We start from the raw sequence: 23264 nt of genomic DNA on the forward strand, positions 1-23264 counted from the left end.
CAAATCCGTGATTGCTAAGCCAGTCAGAAGAAGATGTAATGGGGTTCTCACAAATGTCTTCTTCCAAATTGCCGCCAAAATAAGCGCATTTCCCACAACTGCCACTGGTGACAAAATGGCAATAAATGTGGAAGTGAAAATCGTAACTACGGCAAAAAAAGCTTCGTTCTGCCCATCGCCACCGGCCAAGCTACAAATAACGGGAACCGTTTGCTGTTGAGTGGATTTGTTACTGAACATTGCCTTTCTGTGTTCACTGATCAACTTCGGTTACGTAAGCAGTCTTTTTGTGTGAAGCTTCGTGAAAACGAGCCTCCTTTTGTGCTAAAATGCAAAAGACACCTACATTAAGATAACAATCAAAGCTGAGTCATTATCCATGTTGATGGGCTGTAAACAAAAACCTCTTAAGACCTAGGTCTGATAAAACAAATTGTGGTGCTCTCCGACTTTACTTGCTAAAAAACGATTTAAATCAATACTTATCTATTGTTCGGTCGTTTTTCTTCCATTTTGATCGTTTTAATTGCCAGAGTTTCCATTAATGAACTAACTGGAAACAGTGACATAATGGTTACAAAATTGAACCTAAATTTCAAAAAAGTCACTTCCCATTAGGTTTTTTCCCAAGAGAGGGCAAGCACTAACTTTAAGTTAATAAAAGTCCGGTAGTTAACGGTATAACTGGGAAATATAATTGTAAACACATTCTCTTTGATGTTTAATTATTTTTTGTCCCCTAGGGTAAATATGACAACTTATCATGTTATCTTTTGAAAATCGTACTGAATTTTAAAACTAAACATTAAATACAACATTAAAAAAGTTTATCTCTTAATCACATTTTCTGTTCTTACTTTGCCAAATGCAAATTCGATTCGCTTTTATTTTCAGTGTCAGTTGCGGAAATGTTATTAAGAAACAACCTTTCCCCTTAGGAAAAATTAAATGTTTGGTGGTGCTATGGTTTCAAATTAAATGCACACAACTGCAGGATCATGTAAGTAAACAAAGAGATAACGAAAAAAATACTTAAAAAATAACATAGAAAAAACAAAATAGATACAGGTTAGCTTTCTCGTCAGAGAAGCCAGTAAGTCATTTCTAGGGGGAAAAATAGAAAAAAAATAATGTAAGCACACATCCAACAAAAGACGCGAGGAAGTTTATTACAGTTGCGCAAGATTTAATGCAAGGCTTTCTACAGGTGACATAATGTCGAAAACGAAAATAAATAGAACAACAGAGACTAGCATAACATCCAGTTTTAGAAAATTAACTTTAAACTCACGACTACATATAATTTTACCTAAAATAGCACCAATCTGTGGAGACGAAAACAATAATTTATTGCTTGCATCCTACAAAATGCACAAAATTATGATTAAAAGGTCTTGGAAAGTCTATACGAAAAACGACGTGACAAATCGTTCATTTACAAATCTTGAAAAATTATAGCTGGGCGTATTAGAGAACCGAGCGATGAATTTTCCTTTTAAGTTTACTGAAAGCTGCAGGCTAGATAAATTATTTGCAATGCCACGGAAGAATGACTTATTTTCAACGAACACGTAGCAAAAACCGGACGTATTTATTACAAATAAACTCTTAGTTAAAACTACATTTTATCACTGAAGTTTCTAACAAATGTGCACCACATACTTAGTTGTCTCGTAACGTACACATTTTCTCGGAAAAGAATAAAAAACATTCCTCATCGATCAAATGGTGTATTAAGGTTTTCAGCGTAACACCACGTTGAGCTTAGCCAGAAAGCAACATTTCCTAAAAGTATAAATCTCTTCAGCGAGATCAAAGTGTTCTTTGCAATTTTCATAAGCTACCCTCGGCACAACAGTTGCCTCACTCCATTGCGAATATCGTTCATTCTCCAGAGGTAAAGGCCTGGGTTGAGCGACGAAGACAAAAATAAAAGCGCAATAGACGCCTGTAAGACGGCATGTGCATCTCCTGAACTTTCCTGACTTAGACTTAGGTAAACTCCACTAGCGACAATATACGGTAAGAAACAGATAGAAAATAGGAAAAGAATATATAACATCGAGGCCACTGATTTCTTGTATTTCGCTAAGTCTATTGCCGACTGACCAAATTGCTGAGACGTTTTGTTTGCTTGCACCTGCTGTTGGTGATGTCGAATAATTCGGTATACTTTAAAATAGGCAAATGACGTTATAAGATAGCAAGTGAGTACGCTGGCCATGCTTGCGACCCTCGTGTGATCCTTGTTAGTCTGTTGATTAATTGACAAAACCCTGAAAACGATTACGGGAGTGGGAAGGAGGAGCAGTATGATGACAGCGAAACATCCGCGACGCGATGTCACCAAGGATCGTCGAGATGACATGTGCAGCCATCGTTCAACGGATATAAGTGTTATGAGGAGAATCGTGATGTCAAGACAGTAGATAGCACTGCATTCGCCGATTGTGTATATGGCGATAGTGAGTTTTGGCCTATCCGCGTCACTTAGCATAGAGTTTGTGGAATGCACCAAGGCTCTTGCGGCATAGAAAGGCTGGGCGATGAGCCCGTGCACAAATCGGTGAACGCTAATCCACTCAGGAGAATATGGAATGGTGTTCTCACAAACGTCTTCTTCCAAATTGACACCAAAATCAGGGCATTTCCCGTCACTGTCACCGGTGATAAAAGAGCGATTATAATAGAAGTCGAGAAAAATATATTGCCAGATTCGTCTTCAGCGCTATTGACATCATCCCAGATACAATGAGTGGAAAAATTTTGTGGAGGGGAGAAAGTCATCTTCGTACGCGAACGTTGATAGTCAGATTTGCTTAGGTCAGAATACCTCGATGATGGTCAACAAAGAAGGACAGCTCTTCACACTTTGGCTGTGATGCTCAGTTTTATTGCTATTTTCAATTGAAAGTAGTGTAAATTACATATGGTTTCACCCAGTGACATTTTAATTATGATTGTTCTTTATGAGTTTTTATTGATTTAGACTTATATTTATATCAATATTTTTTCATTCAACTTTCTTATTTATTTTTTTTACACTGAAAATATGTTCGTTTTCTTACAGTTGATTACCTTTCCCAAAGTATACAGACTAAATTAATTTTTACATGAATGAAATTGATTTTTGAATTGCTCTTGAATTTGAAAGTGACAGCTTAATAAGACGCAAGACAGTTTTGTTTTCATGGGAAGGATTTTAATTATGTTGAAATATAAACAGTGTATGTTATTAAAATAGTATTAAAGAACAAACTGAGACTAAATTAAAATTGCAACTATACACATTCAAACCTTTCCAGCAGCAGCTTTTGATTCAATTTCCAAGAATGATCCACATATTATTTCTCTCAACATTATCATTGCATTGTCAAGCAGGCAGGTGATGAGAACACAGTCATCAATAAGAAATAAGTTGCGTTGATAATCAGCAGACGAAATTGATTTTTAAAAATCATATCACATTTGCTTTAATTTCTTGATAGATCTATACTGTCAATCAGTGTAGGAAACCACAAAATGTTGCGAAATCCTTCATTCTTGATTTACCTTATTGTTACTTATTTTCGCGGGACCTTAATTTCGCGAAAATGGAACGGGCATATTTCGCGGGACTTAAATTTCGCGATTTGGCCAAAAAAGTACGATTAAAGAAACTAAATTTCGCGAAAATTGTCAAAATACTGGTCTGCATTAACAAACAGAAAGTCTTGAAATTGACACAACTGATTTTAATTTTCCACAGCAATTGTTTTCAATGACACTAAACAAAACCATATAACAAAACAAAACTTAAAACAGTTTGACATATTCCTAAAGTAGAGCTTTTTGACAACTGTACCAAGATAATTATGAAGTAAACTGACCGCAACGTTGATAAGTCATAACGAACTATATAGAAGTGTATTAAAGTTCGCGTCGTTATTTTTCGCGAGAACCTTTTTTCGCGGGTCTTTAATTTCGCGATTTTTTGAAAATCGCGAAAATCGCGAAAATTAAGTCCCGCGAAAATAAGTAACAATAAGGTACTTAAAAACGCTCTTACAGGTTTTTGTGAAATTTCGTCTACAGGTCAATCTGCTATACTTTAATATATCAAAAAATTAATACCAAGAGTCAATCTAGATTTCAAAAAAATCAGGCTTCTTTAAAAACAAAAAAGAACGACAATCGTTGCTATGGTAACCACTTTTACTAAGAAACCAGTAAGTGTAGTTTGGCAGAAATCGAAGATTGTCTTCCTAGATAATTTTCATTTACAAAACAACCACCCTAGGGCTAAAACAAAGTACATCGAGCCTCCATTTAAGGAGACTCGATGTAGACACAATCGGCGAATGCAGTTTTTAAAAAACTCTGCTGTAAGTGAAACGATCGTGAAACAATTTGGCGAAAGTTTTATGATATGTACGTTGCAATAAATGGAACCAGAAATAGCTGTTTTCTTTTCGTTAACATTAATTGACAAACAGTACAGCAAGCGTTCTTCTTATCAATTCATATTAATTCAAACAAATAGCAAAATATGATACCAAGTATACATAATATTTATTATTCCATACGAGCCACGTATGTATCAAGCAGGTTGTTAGTTTGGTGAACGGGACGTAGATCAGTGAACATTTTCAAAGTTCGATTTTTTAATGTGCTAATCTTAAGCTGCGTTCACATTTCACCCGAAACATGTTTAGAGTAAACATGTTTCAACGGAACATGTTTCACCTAAACATGCTTGTTATTGCATTGTTCACATTAGGTGTTAGTTTCAAACACGTTTCATGCCTGGTGTGTAATTTATGCGGCTTCACGGTTCTTGCATAAATCTTCACCGTAAAAATATAGCTCGAAATTACAATAAAGTTTCCATTAACTCTTTGTCTTTCTGTCTATTTTCAAGCCCTTCGATGAAGCAGGGCTTTCAATCGTTTAGCAAGAAGACAGTATTGTCCGAATTTGCGCTATCAGTCGGTAGCAGAAGATTTTTATTTTGTGAAGTTTGTTTTTCAATTGCAATGCTGCAATTCTGCGCGCTTGTAGCCGCCGTCGAAAACTTTCGTGGCGAAATTTTGCCAAATATTCTGCTTTCTATCCGTCGCCGATAATTCATATTGTATCGCTTTATTAGCCCATATTTTAAATCAACATTTGGTCTCATAGAAAGCCCAAATTTGAAGCTTTTGGGCACTCGCCTCCTCACCGCATGTCCGCCATTTTTAACTTGTTTAGTCTGATCATGATTGAAACTACCTCGTGAGGTAGTTTCAATCATGATCAGACTAATCATGTTTCAATCATGATTCGCGCAATGCACTGCCTGATGTGAACACTTTTCACAGCGAAACATGTTTCATTCGTGATCAGACTAATCATGTTTCGGCCTAATGTGAACGCAGCTTTAGTTTCACCGCAAAACTAAAATTTCAATGCCCGTAAAGACAAAAGGCTTTTATATTACTTCACTCCCATCACCGTGAGGCACAATTTGGTAGTCCAACAACGGAAATTGCAAAAGCAAGTGTAAATGCGGTCGTCTAAACATGAAATACAAGCTGTCAATGCAAATTCTTAGTAACTCTCGATAACCATTCACTGATCTCTGATTTCTTCATTTCAATTGCCCTTGCGTAGCCCGTTTTAAAAGACAGCGAAATTGAATAAACTGTCCCCACGCTTATTTCCACTCAGTAAAGTGCTCAATAAGATGTCAAACAGACCTCCCTTATTTTAATTAAATTATTTTGTACGTATTGATTATCATATAAAAGATGTCTCCAATAAAAAGAAAACTGGGCCAAAACTTACAACAATGAAATTACAAATAGTAAGCAGGTGAAAAGATTGTCATTGAAATAGGTTCCAACAACTGGACCAAAACAACATTTTTTATTAAGTTGTAAAGACATAACCCTCTTCGCACAGTTTTCCACTGAGAGCTGGACATGTTCAATAACGCTACATCCTCTCCTTCACACATTGCCATCGCAGATTGGACTACAAGTGCGGCATGGTTAAATTTTGCATTTGCAAGTGATACCGTTACCGCTGTTTTATCACCGATAGCAGTGGCTGGAAATGCGCTGATTTTGGCGGCAATTTGGAAGAAGACGTTCGTGAGAACACCATTCCATATTCTTCTGAGTGCATTAGCGTTCACTGATTTCTGTACAGGGCTCATCGCCCAGCCTTTAACTGCCGCAGACACTTTGTTCAAAGCAAGCAGTCTGGAAAAAGAGCACGTTACAATAGACACAATCGGCGAATGCACTGCCATCTACTTTGTTTCTATCACGGTTCTTCTCATCACACTCATGTCGATTGAACGATGGCTGCACATGTCTCGACGATCCTTGGTTACATCGCGTCGTTGCTGTGTCACTGTTATCACATTGTTACTGATTCCCATTCCTGCAGTTATTTTCCGCGTTTTAGTGAACGAAAATGGAACTTATGAAAAACATATTTATATATCGACTATGACACTGATGTTCATTTGCTATCTAACCACGTTATTCGCCTATTTCAAAGTTTACCGAATTATTCGTCATCACCAACAGCAAGTCCAAGCAAACGAAACATCCCAGAATTTTGGCCGACAAGCAATAGACCTGGCAAAGTACAAGAAATCTGTGGCTTCCATGTTGTATATTCTATTGTTATTTTCTCTCTGTTTCGTACCTTATATTGTCTCTGCTGGAGTGTTTTTAAATGCACCAAAAGCTGTTGAAACAGTTGTGGCCTTAAGGGTGTCTTTCGTGCTTTTATTTTTGTCTTCTTCACTCAACCCAGGTCTTTACGTTTGGAGAATGAATGATATTCGTAATGGTGTGAAACAGTTGTTCTGCAGAGATAGCTAAAGAAAATGATTTGAACTGATTTAAGGACTCTTACCTCGGTGATGTAGGAGTAGTATATGTTTAAAAGTAATTAATCCAACAAATTTTTAACGTCAAAATAACAACCAGAAAATATACAAAATGGTAACTGTATGTTCGTTTATCTTCCCTAAATTTCCTATGGGGATTTTCTCCTCTACAGCAAATTGCACAAAAATGGACTTTTTTGTAGTTCGTACATTATTGCATGGTGTAATTGACTTCATTATATATTGGAATATGTAAAATGCATATGCTTGTACTGTACCTGCCATGAAGGCTTTCTATGATGAATAAATATCTGCTTCTAAATACACAACAACTCGTTGGGGGTTTCCGGGTCTTTATTGCAATGACCAACGCGCGAATTCTAAAAAAAAATACAGTTGCTAACTGCGCTCTTGCTGTTGTTGCTCGCTCAATAGCTTTCGCAATATGCCAGCTACTTGCGGTTGTGTCGGTACATATATCTTTTGGGCTTGGCTAGCATTTCCACCTATTGTATTTAATCATGATAAACAAGTCTATCATACACTAAATACACAACAACTCGTTGGGGGTTTCCGGGTCTTTATTGCAATGACCAACGCGCGAATTCCCCCAAATCCCCCAAAGAGCTGTTGGCATCATGAGTGAGTGATAGCCTTGCTCATCATGTTTACAGCAGCTAATTTATATTGAAAAGAACAGTCCAAATAACGTTCATACGCGTTTGAGCGCCAGTCGCCTTGGAGTTTAATATAATTCCCAGGTACGCCGCAACTTTGGGCAAACGTTGCTCCTCCCCTACGAAAGGAGTGTCCAGAGTATTTAGAACTGTCAATACCGCATTTGTTAAGTGAAAGCCTAAGCTTATTAGTGAACACCGAGTATGTTAGTGGCGTTAAGGCGTCATCCTTTCGATAAGTAAACGCGGGGCCCAAATCGTGTTCGGTGGATCGAAGTACTCCAGCTAGGTTGAATGCGTGCACAACTGCGGACAGTGGGCAGAGGTTAGAATGCTCAACTTTGGGAACTGGGACGATAAGTGTGCGGTTACGATATTGAATAGTTTTGGACCAGCGAACATAAAGCAGGATGCCCCATTTAGCGAGATGTATGTCACGTCCGCGTATATGTTTTTGTGGGTCGAATGCTGCAGCAGACGGTACGAGAAGGTTTGATTTACGAAAAAAGGAGAAAAACGCCACTAAACACGCAGCCCAGAATGTTGCATCTAGCGAGACAGTAAGGTCAAGTTGCTCGAAGATTCTGTTAAGGATGGCCGGTGTGATAGGTAGCTTTTGTGAAACTGTCCCGCTGTTTGTGCGCATTATGCCACGCATGAGTAAAGTTTTCTGATACTTGAATAAAGGCTCTTCTAAGGGGTTTGGAAATCCGTGCTGCAGATGTAGAATTCGTACTATATTGAGGTAACACGGAATGCTTGAACTTGACAATGTTCTTGCTAGGAATACCACATAGCGCAAGAGGTGACGTGCCCTGCAAGGCACTGGTCGGTGGCCGAAGTACAGGCAGAAACGGAGGTACGCGCGCAACTGAGAACGATATGTCGCTACTGTGGACGGTGCAAATGCTTGCCCTCTGTAGCGCTTTAGTTCAGCGTCGAGACTTTGTTCCTGAGCATGTACTGTACCTGCGGAGGCAAAGAGGCAAATGCATTACTGGATATGTGGGGCTCGCGAGGAACACGCGCAGCAACGCTGCTGCTTTGATTAGAACTAGACAAAAACCGATGACAGTGAGAGGGGTCGTGGAGGCGCGATAAGGCATCTGCTACTGTGTTTTCACTCGTGCTAATATAACGGGCGGTTATACGAAAATTGTTCACCGCTGAAAGCCAAAATATTTCGCGAAGCCAACACATTGTTTGCTTGTTGCGTGAGGTTCCTTTGTTAATAACGCTGACAGTTGTAGTGTTATCGGTGCGTACGGTTAACCATTTGCCGCTGAGTTCTTGTGTCCAGCGCCTAAGCGCGACCAGGACAGTGTATGTTTCTTGAAGATTGATATGCGCCCCAGCGAGCTCGGGACAGTCGACTGCCCAATTTAAGTAGAACCAATCGCCATGAAGAAATCCTCCTGAACCAAGCGGGCACGCGTCTGTGGAGAATTCATCCGAATCAATCGGTTCAGATTCCACAAAGAAACATGTTCCGTTAAAAACACTCAAAAATTCAGCCCACCATGCTAAGTCAGCTTTGAGCGCCGCCGTGGGGCGGATGTGGTGATGTGGGCGTCGCAAGCTATTAACAGTGTCAATCATACGCCGGAGAAACGTTCGCCCGCCAAATACCACTCGTGCTGCAAAATTTAATTTGCCGACGAGAGTTTGCAATTCTCTCTTTGTAACTGATCGCTTCGCCATAGAGATGCTTAGTAGTTCTCGCAATTCGCTCAGTTTACTATCGGGCAACGAGAGCTGCCTATTCACAGTGTCAATTTCAACTCCAAGAAAGGCCAGTCGCTGAGTGGGAGAGACAGCTTTGTCCCAGTTGATCTGAAATCCAAGTTCGCCTAAGAGTCTGATTAACTCATTGTAAACTATTTTGCACTCGCTTTCGCTGTCGCCTATGATGAGAAAGTCATAAAGATACGCTAATACGGTTCGAAAACCTCGCTTTGTCATGAATCGGGTAATCGCTTGCGTGATTCTGTGGAATATTTCAGGTGATTTTGAGGCGCCAAAAGGTAATTTGCAGTCATACATGTAGGTGGTGTGATGCTCTCCGCTAAATTGCCAAGCTAGTCCGGTAGCGCTGTAATTAGATGGGTGAATGGGGACGTGTCGATACGCACTTTTGAGGTCAATTTTGGCAAGATATGCGTTAGGCTTGATAAGCGAGACCGCTTTGTCAAGTGTCACGTAAGAGAAATGTTGCGTAGTTGCGTACGAGTTAACGTTGCTGTGTGCTGGGCGGCTACAGTCGTGTATAAGTCGAATATTTTCGCTGTTTGGTTTAGGGATGGCCCCAAGAGCACTGACAATTGAAGGTTTTGTGCTAGTTATTACATAGTTTCCCATCTGAATTTCGTCGCGAATTTGTCTTTCTACCTTGTCACGCACGTCCGTCGAAGTCGCAGATCGGTAATTCGGTACTTCCGCCGGTGTTACAATCGAATCAGGGGAGATGAGGTGAAAGCCATTTGCGATGCCGTCAAGAATGAATTCCATATCGCTGTCGTCATGTAAGTACGTTCGCCAGGCCTCTAAGTTTAGCGGTGAGCAGTGCAGAGTGGAAGAAAGTCATATGCCAGTGTGCGGAGTGGGGTGTTCGTGTTGTGGGTGAGGCTGGTTACAATTGGAAATGATACACACGTGCTGAAAGCGACAATTAGGCCAGTGACATCCGGTCGGCGAATTAAATTGCCTGCAAATAGGTGTGGGCACATGTTGCTGACGATTTCGCGCCAAAGATTTTTTCGGAGGAGCCTGTGCGGAACTGGGAGGGCGGCGTTTGACGAGAAAGCGAGTGTGTAAATGCTGGGAGTCACTTCCCCACCTGAAACCATATTTGTGCTGCAACTTGCGATATTCGTTATCATAAAGAAGAGCGGAGAGGAAAGTATGGCTTTCCAAAAGTTCCGCAAACTTGACTGTGTATGACAAATAGTCAGCAATGCTGGGTGTGCCTGACAGTTTTCCTGTGGTCAGCAGCTCATGCATAATTCGCGCGTTTGCGGCTATCCACATTGACAGCGTAATGTTTTCTAACTTCGGTTTTCCTTTTTGTGCTCTTATCACGATGCTTGCCCCACCAGAGCTACTAATCTCTTGTTCTTCTTCGTTGCTTGCTAGATTATTGACACTAACAAAGTCTGTTATTAACAGTGGTTTCTCACCTCCTTTGGCTACTTGCGCTGCTTTTGCACTTGTTCCTAGGAACACTTGCGGATCGTTGTCTAGGCGTGGGAGAGGGGTCTCCATAGCACCCAGCGTCAGCAAAGGGTCGTCTATGGCGCCAATTCCTTCGATTTTCTTTAAAATCTCGTCGAGGCCACCGTCCTTTGCCAGTGACTTTGTGGTGACTGGGTCTGGATCTAATGGAGTAGCGTTGGAGCCTTTACGTAGCTCAGTGATTGCCTTGACGAGCAGTTTTCGCTGACCAAGGGTCATTTCCAAGCTCGTAACATCCGAGTCGGTCACAAGAGCAAGGGCCTCTTTTGTGTCCAGGTCTTGCTTTGTCAGGAGTTCGGAAGTCTCCTTCTTAAGGCCATTAGTTTCGCACCAATTTTGAAAATCAAACGGAGCAGCCATTGAGTAACAAAAAAATACAGTTGCTAACTGCGCTCTTGCTGTTGTTGCTCGCTCAATAGCTTTCGCAATATGCCAGCTACTTGCGGTTGTGTCGGTACATATATCTTTTGGGCTTGGCTAGCATTTCCGCCTATTGTATTTAATCATGATAAACAAGTCTATCATACACTTAAAATTAAAATTTTGGCATTTAAAGCTGCTCGAATTATTCCAGCTGTTTCAAAAATTGAACAGAGCCAGTTTTGCATTAGAAAGTTTAATTTAGTCACAGTTTGGTTCGTACGGTTAATTTTGTATATTATTGTTTGCATTTCAACATTATCAACCGCTACACTACATGAACAATGATGTTATACCAACTACAGACTCATTCAGGCCAAGCCTTCCCTTAAACTTTATTTTTTCCGTAGCTAGATTCTTTCAGTAGAAACCGCTTTGTAATTGAAACTAGGCTCAATATGAAAATTGAAGACAAAATTATTTAAAGAACTTGTTGTCCTCCAAAAACATAATAAAAAATAATCTTCGTTGCAAGAAATTGTACTAGAAATAGCATTAGTTAAGCTGCATCATTTCGATAGAATGTGTTTGGAATCAAACTGCAACCGAGTGAAAAAAATCTATTCTAAGTGAAACGATCGTGAAGCAATTTGGCGAATGTTAATGATTTGTGCGGTGGCATAAATGGGACCAGAAATAGCTGTGTTTTGTTTCGTTGTCATCAATTTTATTCATACAAACAGTGCAACAAACGTTCCTCTTGATCTTTTCATACTTATCCAACAAACATGATAGAAAACTTTTAATTTAGGTGTGGTTATTTATACGAGCCACATATGAATTAAGAAGATTGCTCGGTCTTTTTATGTGTTAATGTCTGATCCTCCGCAATACAAAAAGTCCTAAAAGAAGAAAAATATTTTATCTGTACTTTACTACCGTTACCCAAAGGCAAACTTTGGTAGCCTCTCATAGTAATTACAAAAGCAAATGTAAATACGGTCGTCTAAAAATGTCACCAGGTGCGACTATATGTCCTCCACACCACTTTTAGTTGAAAATAGCAACAAAACTGAGCAACACACAGAAAGCGTGAGGGGCTGCTTTCCTGTGTTCAACCTCATTGAGGTATACTGACCCAAGCAAATGTTTCAACGTTCTTTAAAGAAGCTAGACCATGTTCAGTAACACAACTTTCTCCCCTTTGAAAAATGTTTCCACACCTTGTATCTCGATGGATGAAAACAGGCCTGAGATCGTATCACACTATTACAAGCTTGTTTTCTCAACTTATATTAGCATTGCTGTTTTATCACGGGTGGCAGTGGCGGGAAATGGCCTGATTTTGGTGGCAATTTGGAAGAAGACGTTCGTAAGAACAGCATTCCATATTCTTCTAAGTGGATTAGCGTTCACCGATTTGTGTACAGGACTCGTGGCTCAACCTTTCTTTGCCGCAGCCAATATGATGTACGCAGGGAACCCTATAGTTGTGTACGCTATAAGCACAATCGGCGATATTTCCGCCATCTACTTTATTTCTATAACTGTTCTTCTTATAACACTCATGTCCATTGAAAGATGGCTGCACCTGTCTCGAGGATCCTTGGTTACATCTCGTCGTTGTTATTTTACTGTTGTCACACTGTTACTTATTCCCATTCCCGCAGTTGTTTTCCGCGTTTTCACGAAAATAGAACTTATGAAAGACACATGTACATAATGACTATGGCAATGATGTTTTTTTTTTTTTGCTTTCTTACCACGTCATTCGCCTATTTTAAAGTTTACCGAATTATTCGTCGTCACCAACAGCAAGTCCAAGCAAACGGAACATCTCAGAATTTCGGTCGACAAGCAATAAATCTGGCGAAGTACAAAAAATCGGTGGCTTCGATGTTATATATTCTTTTGGTGTTTTCTATATGTTTCATTCCTTTTATTGTCTCTAGTGGCGTGTTTATAAGTGACTCAGATACTTTTCAAACAGTTGTTGCCATCAGGTCATCGATAGTGTTTTTATTTTTGTCTTCGTCACTCAACCCAGTTCTTTATGTTTGGAGAATGAATGATATTCTTCATGGTGTCAAACAGTTGTTCTGCAGAGATAGCTAAAGAAAATGATTTTAACTGAATTTAAGACTTTTATTTCGGTGGATTGTGAGAGTAGTATATGTCAATAATATAAGTAATTTAGTAATTTATCCAAAGTTTTAGCTTCAAAATGACAAAATAATTAGTTATTTTGTACATTGCAGAAGCGGTAATTTTAATAATTTAGATAGAAACGTTTTTGGGGTCAAAATGCAAAAGGGGGATTGAGAAAATTAAAAATAGGAAAAGATATACTGTAAGCAAAAGCATCTTGAAACAATTTGGCGGGTGTTTTATGATATGTACGTTGTTAGAATGGAACTAAAATCAATTAGCAAACAGAACAACAAATGTTTTTCTTGATCTATTCATACAACAAAAAGCAAAGTATAATAGGAAGTATACAAAACATTTATTTATGTCCGATATGTTTGAAGCAGGTTTTTATTTAAGTGAAGGGACCGTAGATCACTGATTATTATCTAAAGTTCGATTTTGTATGTGCCAATCTCAGTTTAAATGCAAAACCAAAAAGTCACCTGCCATCCAACGAAAAAGTGTTTATATTTCTTTTCTCACATGACCGTAAATCACAATTTGGTAGTCCACAAACGGAAGTTATTAAAGCAAATGGAAATACGGTCGCCTAAACATGAGATAAAAGCTGTCAATGCAAATTCACTGATATCTGATTTCTTCATTTCAATTGTCAATGTGTTCCCTGTTCTAACAGATAGCGCGTTGAACACAATATTACTTATAATTTTCATATTGATTATCATATAAATGGCGTCCCCATTAAATAGGAAACTGGGCCAACAAATAATAACAGAGCAATTAGAAACGGTAAGCAGGTGAAACGATTGATATTTACATGGTTTCTAACAACTAGAATAAAAATGACATTTTGTATTACGTTTTAAAGACATACCCTGCGCGCCACTTAATCAGTGAGGGTTAGACATGTTCAATAACACCACATCCTCTCCTTCACACGATTCTACCATCCCAAGTTAGACTACGAGTAAGGCATGGTAGCAGTAGCTGGAAATGCGCTGATTTTGGCGGCAATTTGGAGGAAGACGTTTGCGAGAACACCATTCCATATATTTCTGAGTGGATTAGCGTTCACTGATCTGTGTACAGGACTCATCGCTCAGCCATTCACTACCGCAGACACTTTGTTGTACGTAGCATACGATCCTAGAGTAGAGCACGTTATAATACACACAATCGGTGATAGCAGTTCCATCTACTTTATTTCCCTCACGGCTCTTCTTATAACACTCATGTCCATTGAACGATGGCTGCACATGTCTCAACGATCCTCAGTTACATCCCGTCGTTGCTGTTTCACTGTTATCATTTTGTTACTGATTCCCATTCTTGGATTTGTTTTCCGCGTTTTAGTAAATGAAGATGAAACTTATGAAAAACATATTTATATAACGACTATTACACTGTTGTTCATTTGCTATCTTACCACATCATTCGCCTATTTTAAAGTTTACCGAATTATTGGTTGTCACCAACAGCAAGTCCCATAACGAGCCGCAAGTTCTTAGCAACCGAAATCAGACCTCTGGATCCCGCAGAGATAGAGGTTTTTTCTCCTCTATCTCAGCGTGAAGTCCAGTAGCTTGCAGCATTCCATTGTAATAATATCCCTGCCATTAATCGTTTCTGTTCTACTAAATGTGCGAACTTTAGCGCGAATGTGTCATAATCCTGAAACGTGAAAATGTGTATATAATTAAAAATTCTATTTTGGTCATAAACAAGCTTCAGAGAAATACAAGACGTTTGATGTTCCGGAACATTACATATTTGGCACAATTAGTTTTAGTTTGGGAAGAATGCGAGCGGTCTTCTTTTACTTCAGTTTCTTCACGGAGCGAGTTAAAAAGTTTAAAAGCGAAATACTTCTTGAACGAACTCTTTGATTTTCTCATTTTTAACTGCTCGCGTACAGACTTATCTCTATAGAAATGTATTTTTCAAGTTGTGTCTAGATACCCGGCAGCGCTATGTACCCGGCAGTCAGAATTTCTTACCGTTTTTCTAAGAATACTCGAACGAAACACCTATCCAAGCGATTTCCATACTTACATGTAAGGCTTCCGGCTACACCGAATTGCACACTTTTTCTCAACAAATATCGCAGCCCATAGCACAAAGCGTTTGGCGGAGGAAGTTCATCGGTGAGAAATTTCATCTACTTATATTAATTCGTTGGCATTTCTAAACAAAGATCGAATTTTAGATTTTCATTCTTTCATTGATGTTTTTCTGATCTCACTAAACAACTTATTGATGTGAATGCATGGCCCATGTTTTCTGCGGAGAACTAACAGTCTTTACAATTTAAAAGTACACAACCTATGTTGATCATGACTTTTGCAGATTTGGCGGCTCCTAAAAGAGCCATTTTTAGCGACCTACAAACGTCCAAAACGACGAAAGCAGGGCGCGGTGGCTCATCAGTAAAAGAGCCGTTTTGGGGGCAGTGCTGCTGGACTGGAGACAGGATATGCTTTACTTAATACACCAGCTGTACAAACGAGCCGCTAACAGGATTTCAGCAACTGCTTCGCTGTCTTCTTTCCCTCTTGATGTTCCTACCATAGACCGAACAATATTAAAGTTCCCCTGAATCAGTCTGTATTGTTCTCTGAACGTACTGTTGCACGTCCTGTGCTGCCACTTATTGCAGCCATCACATTAAAGGGCTTCTTGGCGCGCGTTTACGATTTTTTTTGCGCTTTTTGTACATTTTTTTGTTTCGTTTTTCATTTTACTTTAAAGCTTTCCTTTACAGTTCAAATGAATGAATGACGAGAACTGCGAGTAGAGTCTCGTCAAGAGTCGAAATATTAGTCATTTCATTGGTTAATGTTAATGTTGATACCAGGGCTAAACTTGGGGAAGCCCTAAGCTTTGAAGTTTGTATATCCCAGAAATACTCAGGCATGCAATGCCCGATGCCAGGACTAAAAGTTGGAATAACCAAAGAGGATATATAACACTTGCCTAAGCCTCGATGTCATGTGCGAATCAAAATATTAAAAAAAGGTTATATATCCCTGAAGCACTCAGGCATACAATGATGCCAGGACTCCAAATTGGAATAACCAAAGAGGATATATAACACTTACCTAAGCCTTGATGTCATGTGAAATCAAAATATTAAAAAAGGTTATATATCCCTGAAGCACTCAGGCATACAATGATGCCAGGACTCCAAATTGGAATAACCAAAGAGGATATATAACACTTGCCTAAACCTCGATGTCATGTACGAATCAAAATATTAAAAAAAAGTTAAATATCCCTGAAGTACTCAGGCATACAATGATGCCAGGACTCCAAATTGGAATAACCAAAGAGGATATATAACACTTGTCTAAGCCTTGATGTCATGAGCGAATCAAAATATTAAATAAGGTTATATATCCCTGAAGCACTCAGGCATACAATGATGCCAGGACTCCAAATTGAAATAACCAAAGAGGATATAAAACACTTGCCTAAGCCTTGATGTCATGAGCGAATCAAAATATTAAATAAGGTTATATATCCCTAAAGCACTCAGGCATACAATGATGCCAGGACTCCAAATTGGAATAACCAAAGAGGATATATAACACTTGCCTAAGCCTCGATGTCATGTGCGAATCAAAATATTAAAAAAAGGTTATATATCCCTGAAGCACTCAGGCATACAATGATGCCAGGACTCCAAATTGGAATAACCAAAGAGGATATATAACACTTGCCTAAGACTTGATGTCATGAGCGAATCAAAATTTTAAATAAGGTTATATATCCCTGAAGCACTCAGGCATACAATGATGCCAGGACCCCAAATTGGAATAACCAGATAGGATATATAGCACTTGCCTAAGCCTCGATGTCATGTGCGAATCAAAATATTAAAAAAAGGTAATATATCCCTGAAGCACTCAGGCATACAATGATGCCAGGACTCCAAATTGGAATAACCAAAGAGGATATATAGCACTTGCCTAAGCCTCGATGTCATGTGCGAATCAAAATTTAAAAAAAAAAGGTTATATATCAATGAAGCACTCAGGCATACAATGATGCCAGGACTCCAAATTGGAATAACCAAAGAGGATATAAAACACTTGCCTAAGCCTTGATGTCATGAGCGAATCAAAATATTAAAAAAAAGGTTATATATCCCTGAAGCACTCAGGCATACAATGATGCCAGGACTCCAAATTGGAATAACCAAAGATGATATAAAACACTTGCCTAATCCTCGATGTCATGTGCGAATCAAAATATTAAATAAGGTTATATATCCCTAAAGCACTCAGGCATACAATGATGCCAGGACTCCAAATTGGAATAACCAAAGAGGATATATAACACTTGCCTAAGCCTCGATGTCATGTGCGAATCAAAATAGTAAAAAAAAGGTTATATATCCCTGAAGCACTCAGGCATACAATGATGCCAGTACTCCAAATTGGAATAACCAAAGAGGATATATAACACTTGCCTAAACCTCGATGTCAATGATGTGCGAATCAAACTATTAAAAAAAAGGTTAAATATCCCTGAAGCACTCAGGCACACAATGCTGAACCAAAGAGGATATATAACACTTGCCTAAGCTTTGATGTCATGTGCATGCAATGATGCCAGGACTCCAAATTAGACCAGCCAAAGAAGATATATAACACTTGCCAAAGCTTTGATGTCATATGCGAATGAAAATATTAAGTTAGTTTATATATCCCTGAAGCACTCAGGCATGTAACGATGCCAGGACTCCAAGCTGGACAAACCAAAGAAGATATTTAACACTTGCTTAAGCTTAGATTTCATGAGCAAATCAAAATATACTTATATTAAATAAATTTCAATATCTTGGAAGCACTTATATTAGGCATGCAGTGATACCTGGACTTTACGTTTGCCAAGCCAAGGAGGATATATAACACTTGCCTAAGCTTTGATGTCATGTACGAATCAAAATAATAAATAAGTTTGTATGTCCCAGAAGCACTTAGGCATGCAATGATGAGCAAACCAGACAGGATATATAATGATCGCATAATTTTTCAAGTTACACTTCTCCAAAATTATTCCTTGTCAAATCCTGGTTTAGCCAGAAAAAATATATATTAAACCTGACTATTGTCACTCATGGATTTTTCTTCTTACTGGAGAATATTAATTTTATATGCTGGTAATGCATGAACAATGTTACCCTGCATAGCTCCTAGTATTTACTTTACCAAAACGATCGGCGCTAGTATTCGTCAAATTTTGGCCGATCTTCGGTCAATTAGTTTTGTCCACCAGCCAAATATGCTTCTTTTAGACGCTGTCTTTTTATTTTCTGTCGAAAATAGGCCTGAGAAACAAAGCCGAGAGAATTCATAGGCTATAGATACCTCTTTCTTGTGTACGTGTCGATGAAAAGCCCGCCATTTTTTAGGTTTCTGAAATCGACCATGGCAAATTCGCTCAAAAGGCTTGAAACCAATGGGCCACATCAATTATCCACAGGAACACTGAATATTTAAGGACTCAGGGGATTCAGTACCATTTCCATGATTTGCACGTCGGAGTGCTGCAGAATCCATTCTGAACAGGACTCGATCGAAATGAAGACAAATTTAACGCGCGCCGTTGTCAGGAAAATCTGTAATCCAATCTCAACAAATGTCAAAAGAACAATTCAGCCGCTTGAAATAAACGGGAATGCCTCCAAACAGCCGCTTCACATGTGATTGTACTAAAGTGTTAAAACTCTCGGCCGGTAAAACCACAAATCACATGCGATGATAGCTTCTGAGCCAGCCTATGACGTCACTTCATAGCAACCAGACCGTGCGAATTTTTGAACTTCCGGTTACTTGTGGCTCGTTATGAGCAAACGAAACATCCCAGAATTTTGGCCGACAAGCAATAGACCTGGCGAAGTACAAGAAATCTGTGGCTTCCATGCTGTATATTATATTGTTATTTTCTTTCTGTTTCGTACCTTATATCATCTCTGCTGGAGTGTTTATCAATGCACCGGTAACTTTTGAAACAGTTGTGGCCTTAAGGGTGTCTTTTGTGCCTTTATTTTTGTCTTCTTCACTCAACCCAGGCCTTTACGTTTGGAGAATGAGTGATTCGTAATGGCGTAAAACGGTTGTTTTGCAGGTACAACTGAAGAAAACTATTTTTTGGCATTAAAAACCGCTCGACTTTCGCCAGCTGTTTTAAAAATTTAAAAGAGCCAGTTTCGCATTTGAAAGTTTAATTTTGCCACAGTTTGGTTCGTACGGTTGATAATATATGTATTTGTTTACAGTTTAGCATTATCAACAGCTATACCAGGTTTAATGATGTTATACGAACTACAAACTCATTTTTTTCCAAGTCTCCGCTAAAAAGTTATTTAGCTGTAGACTCTTTCGGTAGACACGGATTGCGATTGAGACCAGTCTCAATATAAAAATTGAAGACAAAATTAATTAACGTATTGCCCTCCAAAAGACTTAATCACAAAATCAATCTTCGTTGCAAAACAATCGAACTAGAAAGAGTATTAGTTTAGCTGCATCGTTTTGATAAAAAAAAGGTTTGGAATCAAAATGCAACCGTGTGAATGAAAAAATTGAAAAAAAGTCGGCTGCAAGTGAACAATTTGGCTAAAGTTTTATGATATTTACGTTGTAATAAATGGAACCAGAAATAGCCATGTTTTATTTTCTTTTACATCAATTAACAAACGGAACTAGAAACCTTTTTCCTAATCTATTCATACTAATCCAACAGATAGCAAAATATGATAGAAAGTATACAGATCATTCATTTATATCATACGAGCCACATATGTATGAAGGAGGTTGTTTGGTGAACAGGACGTAGATGATTGAACACTTTCAAAGTTCGATTTTTAGGTGCTAAATCTCATTTTTACCCCCAAAACCAGGCAATCGCCTGCCCTTAATTAAAGAAGAAAAAGTTCAATTTTTATGTGCTCATCTTAGTTTCACCGCAAAACTAAAAGGTCACCTGCCCTTAAAGACTAAAAACCTTTTAAATTTACTTTACTGCCATTACCGTTAGGCACAATCTGTAGTCCACTAACGGAAATTGCAAAAGCAAATGTAAATACGCTTATTTAAACTTGAAATGAATGTAAACTTTTAATAACTCTCGATGGCCATTCATTGTTTTCCTGCTTTCTTCATTTCATTTGTCACTGCGTAGCCCGTTCGAAAAGACAGCGACGTTGTATAAACTGACCCTTATTTCCACTCTAAAGTGCTCAAAAAAATTATCAAACAGACATCTCTTTTTAAATATATATTTCTTGTATATATTAATTATCATATCAAAGAGGTCTCGAATGAAAAGGAAACTGGGCCAACGGAAATTACAAAAGAAAATGTAAATATGGTAGTCTAACCATTAAATAAAAGCTGTCAATGGAACTCTTATAACTCTCGATGACCGTTCCCTATTTCCCGCTTTCTTAACTTCAATTGACAGTGCCTAACCCATTCTACAAGACAGCAGCATTGAATACAACTATCACCACACGTAGATTTTCACTCTGAAGCGCTCAATAAGATATCAAACAGACCTCCCTCATAAATTTCATTTATGCAGTACATGTTGATTATCACATAAAAGATGTCTCCAATTCAAAGAAAAATGGGCCAAAAATAATAACAAAGTAATAAGAAATAGTAAGCAGGTGAAACGGTTGACATTAACAACTTGGTGACAAATACTTTTTCATTGCGTTGCAAAGACATACCCTGTTCACGCAGTTAATCGACGAGAGCTAAACATGTTCAGTAACACGACATCCTCTCCTTTTCACAATTCTGCCAGCGCAGATTGGACTGCAAATTCGGCACAGTTAACTTCTGCAATAGTTATCGCTGTATTATCACCGATAGCAGTAGCTGGAAATGCGCTGATTTTGGTAGCAATTTGGAAGAAGACGTTTGCACCAACACCATTCCATATTATTCTGAGTGGATTAGCGTTCACTGATCTGTGTACAGGACTCATCGCTCAGCCTTTCAGCGCCGCAGCCACTTTGACGAAAGTAGCAAACCCTACAGTACAGTACACTAGGTCGCTGCTTTATATCACCTTAGACACAATCGGCGATAGCAGTGCAATCTATTTTATTTCCCTCACGGTTCTACTTATAACACTCATGTCCATTGAACGATGGCTGCACATGTCTCGACGATCATTGGTCACATCGCGTCGTGGATGTTTCATTGTTTTCAATATGTTACTGATTCCCATTCTCACAGTTGTTTGTCGCGTTTTAAGCAATGAAAATGAAACTTATAGAAGATATATTTACGTAATGACCATAACACTTATGCTCTCATGTTATCTTACCACTTCTTTTGCCTATTTTAAAGTTTACCGAATCATTCATCATCACCAACAGCAAGTAAAAGCAAACGAAACATCTCAGAATTTTGGCCGAAAAGCAATAGACCTGGCGAAATACAAGAAATCAGTGGCTTCCATGTTGTACTTTGTAGCATTATTTTCATTCTGTTTCATTCCTTTCATTGTCTTTAGTGGCTTGTATATTGGTATACCAAATAGTTTTGAAGTAGCCGTGGCTAACAGGGTGTCAAAGGTTCTTTTATTTTTGTCTTCTTCACTCAACCCAGGTCTTTATGTTTGGAGAATGAATGATATTCGTAACGGAGTAAAAAAGTTATTTTGTAACTGATAGCTAAAGAAAACGATGTTAACTCTTTTATCTCAGTGACGTGGATTGTATGAGATTATACATGTTTTTGTTACATAAGAAATGTATTCGACATAGTTTTAACTGCCCTTTGTAAAATATATTGGTATTAGAGAGTTAAGAGCAAATGCTTAAATAACTTTAAGAGCACAAAAGGATGTAGATAACAAGACATGAAAAAGATTGATATTCTTCTGTCGATATCATGTGACAAGAAATAATATTAGTCTCCAACGTTAAACGTTACACAGTGACCTGTCCCATACCCTCCCCCCCCCCCGAATTGGGATACTTCCTATAGTCAACAAAATGGGGAGTTTTGCCCACTAGAGCTACTTTTTTAAGGCTGTAGGTGTATAAAAGGGTAGGGATTTCCAAGGTGAAATATACAAAAAGGGATATATATACAAGCAAAATCTTTCAGAAACAATGTCGAAAATGTCCTGTAATGTGGATCACTTTTATACTATTTTTCAGTTTAATTGTACAACTGTAATAATTATATGTAACTATATTAGAAGTGTTTAAAATAGTGCACTGTGATGAAATTGTCTTATTACTGTTAACTCCAAAGATGGCATTGTAAGATCAATAAATCCTTGAAAACGACACATTTGATTAATGCACAGAGGTAAATATGCAAATGCACTCTTTTGTACTGTGATTTTATTAGATTTAAAAACAACAAGCTGCCAATGTCATTAAAGATGTGTTTAGTGTTCATCGTGTTGTAAGATAGAAATAATGAACGTTTATTCGTTTTTCTCGCGATGGAATCGCTTTGAGATGTTGATCGCGACGTTTCGACTGGAATACTGATAGTTTTCATCAGCCGATGAGGTCGATTGTTTATTTAACCAGTCAACAGCCTACTATTGGTCTTACAATGGAAACCGAGAAAGATAACACTATTACCTTTCTCGACACATCAGTTTCCAGGGATTCAGACGGTATTCTCACCACCAGTGTGTATAGAAAGCACACACACACTGACCAATACCTAGCCAACAATTTACACTCAATTCAATCAATGAAACGTGGTATTGTTGTGTCTTTACGACCAAGCCAAACACCTCACAACTAAACCATCAGTTCTCTCTGGAGAAAAGAAACGTCATCATTACTTGTCACAAACGGATGTCCTTCTTTATTTGGACGAAAGCTCACAAAGACAACAAGACCAACAGCCAACAAAGAACCCATGCAGGAAATTTAAATCTACTGCGCATTTATCCTATATTAAAGGCATATCAGAGGTTCTTCGCCGCTG

The 23264-nt window shown here is 38.5% G+C and overlaps 3 protein-coding genes and 1 pseudogene across 4 annotated transcripts in view; 2 read left to right on the plus strand and 2 right to left on the minus strand.

Annotated features, from left to right (window-relative positions):
• LOC144629503 (uncharacterized) overlaps window positions 1–23264 on the minus strand; it is a 317369-nt gene that overhangs the window by 267285 nt on the left and 26820 nt on the right. The window lies entirely within an intron of this gene.
• LOC144630909 (histamine H2 receptor-like) lies at window positions 1400–2787 on the minus strand (annotated as a pseudogene).
• On the plus strand, window positions 5943–6898 carry LOC144630910 (uncharacterized). Its single transcript, XM_078489272.1, has one exon. The coding sequence runs from the start codon at window positions 5943–5945 to the stop codon at window positions 6855–6857; it is 915 nt and encodes a 304-aa protein (XP_078345398.1). The 3' UTR covers window positions 6858–6898.
• LOC144630911 (uncharacterized) lies at window positions 21059–21976 on the plus strand. Its single transcript, XM_078489273.1, has one exon. It carries the CDS (start codon window positions 21059–21061, stop codon window positions 21974–21976), a length of 918 nt encoding a protein of 305 aa, XP_078345399.1.

Source organism: Oculina patagonica, chromosome 11 (assembly GCF_052425735.1).
Source record: "Oculina patagonica isolate OP01 chromosome 11, crgOcupat, whole genome shotgun sequence".
NCBI classification, from domain to species: domain Eukaryota; kingdom Metazoa; phylum Cnidaria; class Anthozoa; order Scleractinia; family Oculinidae; genus Oculina; species Oculina patagonica.